The sequence below is a fragment of the Geospiza fortis genome, unplaced genomic scaffold, assembly GCF_000277835.1.
Source record: "Geospiza fortis unplaced genomic scaffold, GeoFor_1.0 scaffold54, whole genome shotgun sequence".
NCBI classification, from domain to species: Eukaryota; Metazoa; Chordata; class Aves; order Passeriformes; family Thraupidae; genus Geospiza; species Geospiza fortis.
This window is the reverse complement of record NW_005054301.1, coordinates 15,235,662-15,246,916: the sequence shown is the minus strand read 5'-3', so window position 1 is coordinate 15,246,916 and position 11,255 is coordinate 15,235,662. Positions and strand designations below refer to the sequence as shown.

At 36.0% G+C, this 11,255-nt stretch overlaps 1 protein-coding gene across 1 annotated transcript in view; it reads right to left on the bottom strand.

Moving 5' to 3' along the window:
- Window positions 1-11,255, bottom strand: part of EIF2AK4 (eukaryotic translation initiation factor 2 alpha kinase 4) — a 43,152-nt gene that overhangs the window by 8,204 nt on the left and 23,693 nt on the right. Inside the window, exons 22-34 of the mRNA XM_014310804.1 lie at window positions 10,297-10,533; window positions 9,572-9,647; window positions 7,802-7,923; window positions 7,364-7,413; window positions 7,111-7,279; window positions 6,493-6,609; window positions 6,010-6,075; window positions 5,323-5,493; window positions 4,611-4,745; window positions 4,404-4,511; window positions 3,523-3,651; window positions 2,064-2,150; window positions 658-770 (exon numbers count right to left, since the gene is read on the bottom strand). Coding sequence (XP_014166279.1) covers window positions 658-770; window positions 2,064-2,150; window positions 3,523-3,651; window positions 4,404-4,511; window positions 4,611-4,745; window positions 5,323-5,493; window positions 6,010-6,075; window positions 6,493-6,609; window positions 7,111-7,279; window positions 7,364-7,413; window positions 7,802-7,923; window positions 9,572-9,647; window positions 10,297-10,533 — 1,580 coding nt within the window. The remainder of the gene's footprint in view (window positions 1-657; window positions 771-2,063; window positions 2,151-3,522; window positions 3,652-4,403; window positions 4,512-4,610; window positions 4,746-5,322; window positions 5,494-6,009; window positions 6,076-6,492; window positions 6,610-7,110; window positions 7,280-7,363; window positions 7,414-7,801; window positions 7,924-9,571; window positions 9,648-10,296; window positions 10,534-11,255) is intronic.

Sequence of the window (11,255 nt, the reverse complement as noted above, 5' to 3'; positions counted from 1 at the left end):
GCACACAGAAAAATATATCTGGATGCATGCGTTATTACAGACTTACAGCGAGCTATGTGTGACAGCTGTAGTGCTTGAGCAGTACATTTCTGTACTAACTACTCCTGTCATTTCGGTACTAACTTCCACTGGTGACAGTAAATAGTCATTTCAATGAAGCCAGGGTGAAGGGGTTTTCCCGTGTACCTCGAGTCTTTGCCAGGTGTTACATTCACTTGTGCCACCAGAGCACACAGAAGTGCAAGAGTTACACCTTCATTTCACCATACCAATACTGCCTCAGAATGAAAGGGATTTTCTGCTTTAATTCTTTGATTACACAGTACACAAATGTAATGGACTTCTGCTCAGTATCAGGAACTTGCAGGCAGCCAGACAAACAGTACTGCTGTTCTAGCAGCTTTGGGGTAACTGTGTGGCCTTTTAATTTATGAAACACTATGGATGTGTGAATGTAGCAGCAGCTAGAGAAATCAGTTTCTTTCTTAATCTCAGTACAATTCTATAACAAAACTTTTTGCTTTCTTTTCCCCTCAAAAGAAATTCAGCAATTTCTTTACCAAATAAAATTAAGGTTTAACTCAGCATATACCAACATATATTCACTTCTGATTTAGACTATCCACATTATTGACACACACAAGTTATGCTGCTTACCTACTGCATCTTTCGTCACCGATTTTCATTTTCAGTTTCTGGATCAGGTGATCTACTAAGTCAGACTCCAAAATCCTTTTCTCTGTCTGCCTGTCTTTCTCAAAGGATTTCACCTATGATGTAGTTCAATGGGTCTTAAGATTGTTGATTCTTAAAATGGCATACAAATAAACTTATCAAACTTAATGAAAACCAAACTGTTTCACCCATTAAAGGTGAAAGAGTCAAAGGTAGGAAGCTATTATCATTACCAATCAATCACTGTCAATTAAATATTTGATTAGATTTTTTTCTGCCAACCACTAATTTATTCTGCATTCTCAAAGCAAGCTTGGCTCCCTGCATCTAATGTGATAATTAAGTTCTAAAGAATGGTTTATAATTTTAAGTATCATATTATTAATATTTTTAGTTAAATAATTATATTAGAATAAGGCTTGCCTTTCAATTTGCAAGAGTTAACTCAAACGTTCAAAACTTAGGAATCTGCACCATCTTTATTGGCAAGAGGTTAATCAACAACAACACCATTCACCTCATTATCATCTCCTTTATTGGTTTTGCTTCAATAAAGCCATATTTAAAAGAACACTCTACAATAGACTTGTAGAGGACTTTGAAATATCACATTGTCGTCATCAAGGTTTACTTATTCTTGCAATTATTTTTGTTACAGTAACAGAGTGAATAAGAAAAATGTTTTAGAAAGGCACACTGGCTGTTCGTGCCATATGCTGTCAAACGGTTAGTATTTTTTTCAGTCAAAAAATGAATCTTTACTCAAAAAATAATGATCTTTTCTCTAATGATCCAGAACATTTTAAAACTTTCAACTTCAAAAAACCAAAGGTACCAGAACCACAGGTTGCAAGAGTACAGAAGAAGAACAGAGTACATTCATATTGTGACAAAGTCCAGTCTTTGCATCCTAATCTGAGTTTATAGAGGTGAAGAGTGTGGTTCTGACTGACTGTTGGAACTACACTGATTTTTTAAGATCTACATTTGAGTTGTATCTATTTTGTAACATGAAAAGAAACCAACTGCAAAGATTGTTGAGTCAACAAATTCATTTTGTAGATTTAAGGAAGTCAGAGACAAGCGAAACCTTTTTCCATGCTAAACCATCGATGGCACTGTCAAGCAATGTTTGCAATAGTTTTTGGACTTTCCTAGAGGGAGGGAGGTATGTGAATAAGTGTTTTACAGGGATAAAAAACGTTTAAAATGTTGAAATTGTTCAGAATAACATTTCTACGACTTAACAACCAAAACTGTATTTACCTCAACTCCACTTACTTAAATATAATGTATATTGTATTAATAATGACCTTAAAAAAAAAAAAAAAAGTAGAACAGAGTACAAATCTGAAACACCATAAAGCATCCCCTGGTCCCGTGCTTACCTTCACATGACTTCCTTCTTTCTCTGACACCAGAGCCACATATGTAATCCCAGAGCACCTGCAGTATTCCTGCAGTTCTTCCTGGGACTAAAGTGAGAACATAAGAAGGGGAATGAGACATTAATTTGACAGCTTATAAAATAACCAATTAAGTAATCAATCAGTCTCCTGTCTTTAATAAAGCAACTTGATATACAACAGTCACACAGCTGCAGAGAGAGAAAAGCTTTATTAACAACTTGAGCAGATGAAACTTCATCATGCATGTATTTATCCACCCAAGGCTTGCTAAAATTGAAATCAAAGTCTATGCTTGGATAGAGAGAATGCCTAGGTCCTGCAGCCCAGGTTCCCACACAGAAGGGCTACCTATACCTAGAAGCGCAGAGTCTAAGTAACTGTAAAAATGTGCAGTGTAGCATCAGGCAGACAGACAGACACCACCCTGCTGCCTGCAGCTTTCAGTCCTGCATGGCTGGGGGTCTGCCACTAAAGCTGACTCCAGATTGCTTCCTGTAAAACCAAGGCTATGCTGACTCACTCTGCACTGGCTTGCAGGACAGCATTAGACAGAGGCAAGAACTATCCAAATGGTCATTCCTTATGGATCAAACAAACAAACAAAACAAACAACCCCAAACCAAGAAACTCCAGCCTAGGTGATCATAGGGAAAGTATATAATCTAGATTTTTTAGTCCCAAGGGACTGAAACTATTGGAAATGTTATGGCAAAAAATTTACAAAAAAGTCAGACAAACTGAATGAGCTCAAAACTTCCTGCCCTGCAGTACATGATGTGCAATGGGCAACTGCAGTCTCTCTCTTGTTAGTAACAAACTGGGACACTTGAAGGTGAAGCAGACTCATAATCCTTAAGTAAGTGCCACCACCTCTAAAAGAGACTTCAGTGTTGCCATGTAGCTCACTACATCCAGTGAAGCAGTGTTGGCTACAGCTCTGTTTGCTTTCAGCTGGACATAAACGGACACAGCTCAGCTTGCCACTCTCTGCTCCCCTCCTACTACACACCTCTTCAAGGACTACATGGGGAACCCATCTAGTAACTCAGTTTGCTACACTGTATTACTACCCAACAAATTACTACTTACTATAAACTACCCAACAGTAGAATAATGTCAATATCCCCTCTATACCTGTCTTTGGCCATCTGGCTATTTAAAAGTTGAGGCTACTGTTCTGTTCTTGATGTACCCCCTATTAAGTATTAAATTTATTAATAGGAGGGATCCTTCCTCACACTTTTAAATACTCTGGGAGAATGCTGCAAAGCCAGTGAGATTTTCTTGACATTACTGTACCTGAATAGCATCCTACATGCTCAGTATTATGAGTCTCCACCTACATAAAAACAGAAAAATACCCCAAAAAAGTATGGTTTCAGACTGCACTAAATTGGAGAACAGTAATACACTGAACACGTGGAGATAAAAATTCTACCTGGGACCAGTCATACATTATTTCAGCTGGAATTCCTGCAGTCCAGAATTTCTGAACAATGTTGATAGCTCTACCCATTGACATCTGACCAACACTTACAACCAGCAGGTCGCAGGAGCTGACAGAAACCTGAAGGGAAAGTAAAATCAAGGAGACAATATTAGTCACAAGGCCACCTTTCCCCCTCGTAAGGTAGCTAAAGTTACAAAGATGGACAAACATTCCAACATTTGCCAAAATGCATCAAGCTAAAAAGCAAAAAAGGGATTAGATCCACCTGTTTTGAGAGCTACAAGACACCTAAGTCTGTCTGAAAGTCACTGAAGCTCAATCTTCGATGCAAAGCATCTCCACAGCCTCAGCTTGCCAAGTATCACTGCCTACTCTGTTCCTTCCTTCCCACTCTCCTTGCCAATGTTAATTTATTCTTATAGAGAAAAGAGAATAAAATACACATTTCACAACTAAGTGAAGATGTGTGACACTGTACAAAGTGGTCAATATTCTTAAACTTCCTTTCCATCTCTATCTTCTGTACTTTGATAAAGGGAGAAGTAGTAGGGGAAAAATAACACTAAATATCTACAGTTGTACTCTTCCATCTGAAAGAATACACAGGCTGAGAAAAACATCCCATTAAATTAAAAATAAAATGGTATAAGCCTGAAGATCCTGTCTTCCCTTAATTCTCATTTAATAAATAGTTCTATGTAGAGAAACACAAAAGAAAACAGGTCATCTTGATGTCTGCCTTCTATTTCAGTACGGCATTATTTTGGAACACATCTGAACATCTCATTTTTTTTTTCCATCTGTAGCTATAATTAGGTTATTGAACTGTCAGAAGTAAACAAATTCCCCACATCCCAACATAGACTTACAGAATCCTCCACACTGGAAACAGCAGCAGTTATTTTATCTATAGCTATGCTGACTCCAACAGCTGAAGGAACAGGTCCTACTGTCTGTGGCCCTCTAAACTGTGGAATCTCAAGACAAGAAAAAAACAGAATGGAAGACCAGTTAGTTATCTTGGCAAAATGGGTTAAAAAAACCATCAAAATCTACTAGAAGAGATAAGCACATACCAGATGATCATATCTGCCTCCTGCAGCAAGAATTTCAGGCACAGTTCTTTGTCTTCTTTTGATGTATGCTATAAACTGAAAGATAATACCATTGTGCTGCTGTATTTTGTAAACTAGTCCCAGATTTATAGAGATCTGTAAAATAAAAACGAATATGTGCAGATATATAATTAATTTCCTGTTAGCAGCATGGATTTAAAACATTGTTTTCACATAAGGAAGATATATGGAAACATTCCTTATCTCCAAAAATTTAAAATACAGTGAAAAATAAGGAAATTAAAGGTGATTTAATCCTACAGCATCTCACCTGTAGCACAAAACCCAAACAGCAAGCTTCAAGGAAGGTGGAGGCCTTCAGTAGTCATTACATTTTTGTATTTTTAAAATATTTACAGTTTGTTTCAAAATTTATTAAATCCCCCGTCTTTTATGCTCTAAGTAATGCCTTCAGTCTTGGTGGAGAAAGGAAAAAAGTCTGAGTGTCATTAGATAAGTTAAGCCAGAACCTTCTGACTAGAAGGTCTTATTTTTAAAATGCATCTTTAATAAAGAAAAAGGAAAAAAAGGAAGAAGTTTCAATTCAGTATTATTTGCCATCAAGACACTTGCATGTGCTTTTTCTGCTGTAAAATATCTTTATTTCCTGGCATATTACAATGCACAGCAGCCCTGTAATTCCATTAATTTATTAGCAGAGCATTTTACAAACCTGAAGTTTTATTCCCAGTTGCTTTAATAGACTAATGATTTCCTCTAAATCCTTCATGCCATGCTTCAACAGCTGAGTGACACTTGGCTTTTGTTTTATCATTGTGTTTAGAAAGGGAAATACATTACTTGCTTCTCCCTTCTGCTCAATAAATTTATAGAGTCTACAAAGCTAAAAACAAAAAAATAAAATTATAAGCATACATAGCAACACCTACAACATTCATAATAGGTCCCATCTCAAAACAAGAAAAATATCTGACTTTCTAATTGTGGGAGTAAGACATTTGCCTTTTTTCTTGTTTTGGCTGTTTTTACCTAGTGGAGTTGAGGAAAAGAATAGGTAGACATAAGTCTCAGACAACCCAAAGTTACCTTCAACGCTATGCACATTCAACATTTGCAGAGAAGTTTTTTTCCAAGTTTCTCTCAGTTTTCTTTATTAAATACCTCTCCACAGTATTCCATTTAGCCTTTATTAGTTTCCACATGTTTAAAGAACAAGCTGCAATACTGACTTTCAGAGAGAACAGAGAACAAAATCAGACCACTTGCAAAGAGACTGACCTGAACAGTACATGTAACAGGTTATTTTTCTTCCTCTGGTTGATTAAATTACAAAGAAAATAAAATATTAATGACTTATGGCAAATTACAGGGAAATTAGCACTGAATTAAGATCACTTACACTAGCTGATGTGAGAGAAAGATTACAGAACTTGGCTTCTACTTCTCTTTTAGTTAGCTTTTCAGTCTACAAGAAAAACAGATTAAAACAGTATTTGATTGTGTTTAATGCGTTACTGTAATTCAAATTAATTTCACTTATATTCTGTGCTTATAAAGTATAAAAAACCTAACTGATATTAAAATACATTTTAAATTTAATTTTTAAATGTTTTTATTGACTAGCCTGTCAGTTCTTGATTAGACAGGTGAATAATTCTCTCATAAATACACATTCAAGAATCATCTTAAACCATTCCAATCCAGAAGTAATAAGAAAGTAATTAATCTACATTTACAGCTCAAAGCCAACCTTTTTATGTATCTGGAGTATACTCCTGGTTAGGCTGGCAATGGGCTGTTATTCATTTTTAGAGATAGTCCCACAAAATAGAATATTCTACAGAAATGATTACAGAGGATAGGTTAATAACTAATGCCTTACCACAGCATCATAGAGAATGATGTAGACTTGATTGAGTTTGTCCTCTGGTATCCCACAGTGCAGAAGTATAGCTTTCAGTAAGGCAGTGTGGTTCAGATAAATACTGTAATTTCTTTCCTAGCGAAGCATAAATAAAAAAAAGGAAGAAAGAATGAAAAAGCCAAGTTTTGCTTGCATTCTGTTTTCTTAAAAAAAAACCCAACCCCCACAAAACAAAGAGGCTTCCTAAACATTTAATAATAATAATAGTTCAAAATTAACTTCAAACCACTTCTTTCACTACCTTACCTTTCACCTCTAACTAAAGAATGGCAAGTCTTGTCCCATTCTACAGTAATCACTTGTCTGACAGAAGAAAGGCATTATTTCAATGGTACTATAAAGGATTCAGTTATTTCCTTTGCACATAAACCTATGCTTCATTTTAAGTTTACCTAGCAAACACATATTTTATGACAGTGAGTGGTCTATAAGTGACTATAGAGTAAACATAAAAATAGTTCTGTACTGGTTAAAATTAAAGGAAGTATCATTTTACAACACATCAAACTAAATATTGAGTTAACTTAAAATTTTGGGTGGAAAAGAGAGGAAAGGGGCTGATTATAGAGAATCTACCTGTAGCACTGAAAACTCCTGAATGATTTCTGAAATTGCATAAATTGTTTCTGCTATAGGCAAAAAGCTATTTCCAGTAGATGTAATGATGTCAAATGCACATTCTAGGAGTTCTTTGGGATGACAGCGGTCTAACTTCCGAGGTCTGAAAACTCGCTCTATACAGTATCTAAAGGAAACATTGAACAATGAATCAGCCTCTTCAGAAGTCACTGTCAAAGTCAGTGCAAAGTATCACCCCTACATCTCTTACCTTTTCAAGTTTGATATGTTATTTCTAGCTACAAATCTTGCAAAAGGAATCTGAAAAACAAAATACATAAAAATTGTTGAAACCAAACAGTTGGTTTGACTGAGCTCTGCAACTACAGATGAATTATACTGTGTAGTTACACTTGTACTCTCCCAAGTGTAATATAATGCCTAAAACACCTGACATAGCCAAGTAGTATTAATCTAATCATCCTGCTGCAAGTTTTAAATGAAAACATTATTTTCACCTATGTTAAAACAAACAAACAAACACTATTTCTTCAAAATGTGGTCAGGGCTCCAGCTGTCAAGAGGAGGAGTACAGAACTCAGGAGAACAAGAACAGACACTGAAAGATACACTACTTCAGCAGCCAAAATTCTACCACAGCACCCTCCAAACCCTCTGAAGCTTTGCCTGTGGAGATGATGCTACTTACTCTGAGGTCGTAAGGAAGCATTACCAGCATCCCACTGTGATCCATGAAATATGAAGCTTCATTATGTTCATATAGTTTCTTATTTCTGGGCATCAGCAGTGGAGTATGCAGCTTGATGGCTCCTGCACAAAACCAGAAAACACTATTATCTCTCATTTCAGAAGAACACCTGCTTTTTACAAGTTCATGAACACCCTTGCAGGGCATAATTATGTCAATCCATAAGTGAAAAAATTACATTAAATGTCCTTAATGGACTTTCCTCTTCCATATTTAAAGAAAGAATGTCAAATTTTGTTTTATGCCTGTGCTGCATGCTTCTTGGGCTCAGCACGGAGGCCACAGAAGAGAGAACTGCCACTTCCACAGCCCAGCAGAATCCTTACCTTGCTCTCCCCCTCTTTAAACACCACCTTTCACAAAAGCAGGCATATGAAACATGAAAGATGAGAAATTCTGCAGTTATCAGTAGCAAGTACTGCTTTGGTCTAGAGACATTTCCATATAGAACAAATTTTGTTCAGACATGTTGCATCCTCTGTCTCAAAAACATACTAGAAGTGCTTGTGTTTCATTTTAAAGCCTTATGAATACCTTTTTTTCCTGGCTACATTTTGCAACCATCTATCTGCATGAATCCAATCTTCACTGAAACCTTAATATTAATAACACCACTTATTACTGAAAAATAGTTTCCTGTTTTAATAATTGATTGAGAATCACTAGAAAATTTATTTAAGCTTAACTCAATTAGATTTTAACTCAACATTAACTTTTAAATGAGAAAAAAAGTGCCCCAGATAGAAAGAAATTATTTTAGCCAGTACAGATGTCAGACACAATCTAATGGAAAGAAATAAATATCCAATCCTCATTTTTTTCCAAAAGTATGAAAACATTTCAGTCCCTAAAATTTCCCAAATCTGTCAAGCTTTAAGGAGCAGTAGAAAAGGTAAATCCATCCTCGACTTTGTATTTCGCAGCTTCTCACTCTTTTGTATTGCCAAATTTTGATCATGTTTAATCAGATTATGATTTACTTGGAAAATGCCAAGTTTCCATTTCAAAATTCAGTATTTTTATATAAAATAGTATCATGAACACCTGTAAGACAGGTGTTCACAATTTATAACATTCCAAGTGTGACAGTGGCTGCATAAATTTCCTTCTCAAAAAACAATTTTAAGCAAATACTATCATTAATGACTGGATAGATTCCTGGAAAGGAAAATAAGACACTATTAAATATCATGACACTATTAAATATCATGGCATCAGCTTTGGCTCAGGAAGTTCTTGAACAGCAAAGCATTTCCAAGAATACATCACTGGAAGTACCACTACATGCTTGCTTTGTTTCCATGCCCTCCCTTATGCTCTTCCCATTCTGGCTGTTCAAAGAGAGGTTACTGTTCTCCATGGATGCCTGATCCCCCACTACAGAGCTAGCCTTGCATTCAGATCCAGAATTTGTGTAACAGTGTGTGCCTCTAAAACCTCATACTGATTTATCAGAACAACCATGTACATTCAAAAATATAATTAAGATTTTCAGTCTTCTTTCTGTAGGAGATGTATCATTCAGATTTGATGTTAGTAGCTATTACTGGAATGACAATAAGAATAAGAGAATAAAACATCATAAAAATGTCAAATAATCAACTACCAAACATGTTTTCTGATTTCTCTTCTAGCAGTAAATCCATTCCATTCTTTTAAATCCATTCAATCACAAGAAAGGAAAAGAATGACTTTTATAAACACACCCACCGTGTCTTTTAAATATCCGGCTGACAATGTCACATACATGCTGCTGTATCTTGGCTGCCCAAATAGAAAAACTACCCTGAAACCATCACAAATAAAAAGTACATATATAATTCACACGTGATGAACACTCCACGTAGGCAATCATTCCATGTAATACAGGCAATAAACATTCTGCTATCTCATCCCAATACAAAAACTGCAATGCTTACATAATAACAAATAACTTACAGCTATATGAAGCATTATTGTACTGTATTACCTTGAATTTCTTTAGATTTAGAAAGATTCAAGAGCCAATAAACTAAGAAAAATCACATCAATTAGAAAGAAAAAAAGCATCCAGGGGCAACACTTTCTGTTGACAACCAGTCAATCATTAATTTGACAGGAATTCAGAGTAAAGAAAGTCATCATCTGGACATAAGCTTAAAGCTTTAGCTGCTACAAACAAACACTGCTGGTTTCTTCACTGAAGAATGAATGTAAGGCTCAAATGGGAAGCAGCTATTGAAACCCACACAGCAGAGACTGTAGTTTTAAGTGGGAACCAATGTAAAGGTGAATCTTGAGATAATGCAATTCACTCAGAAATGCACAGTGAATTGCATTCAGATAATGCAATTCACTCAGAAATGCTACAGAAATGCTTACCCATATAAGCATATTTTAAAAAAATTCAACACAGGGAAAAGCCAAACCCACACCTCCCCTGAACACCTACAAACCTTCAGCATATCACTGTCATAAGTATAGTCTATTGCTGGAGATATTCTCTGTGCAAATATCTGACTCATCATGGTCCGGTAGGCCTTGCCATCCACGTTTGCTAAGGTGTGGTGGAGGACTTCATGGAGTTCAGACTCTTCCATTTGGGGTGGTGGAAGGTGTTCACTTTTTAACAGCTCCACAGCTGTTGGTCGTGCTGCAGGATCATGGTTCAGGAGCCACGTAATAACCAATCTCTACAAATTAAATCAAAATTTTACAGATTAGAAACATTTTGTAAGTTAACAGTATTTGTAACAAACTTGGTAGTCACATCAATTCAATAACAAACTGTGGGATTCTACAGGGGGAAAACCAGCAGAATCTGAATCTTTGCAATGGACATTATTTGCTTACTAAATTATTAATATCTTTTATTATCATCTGAAAAAAATTACTAGACTACACAAATTATTAGAAATGTGCCTCCTGGGATGACAAAATATGTAGTATCCTTTTCTTTTGTTGTTCCATGGTATGCTAGCTCTGGCATCTCTTTATCAACAAAATTAAGAGAAAGTTAAGAGGAAAAGCAGAATTGCATGCATGAAGTTAAGAGAAAAAACAGAATTGCATGCATGAAATCAAAGACTTGAGAGGCACAACTGTTAGAGTAGGAGAAATCTCCCTGGCATATTTCAGTGACATGTACAAAATGGAAATGTTTTATGGTACTAGTAACATGCAGATTGCTGTTTTACAAGCATAACACACTAAAAGTTAATACTAATGGTCAACAAAAGAGTTGATTAGCACAAGGATAAAGCCACCTAGATGGTCGAGAAAAGATTACATTGCTCCTTATCACTTCATTACTCTTCCATGGAGGCCTCCAGAAAAGCTCTTGGCAGCTCTGTCAAGCTCAGAGCAGCCAATTGAGCTTTTGCACATCTCCTTCTGTTGTGTGACACATATTTAT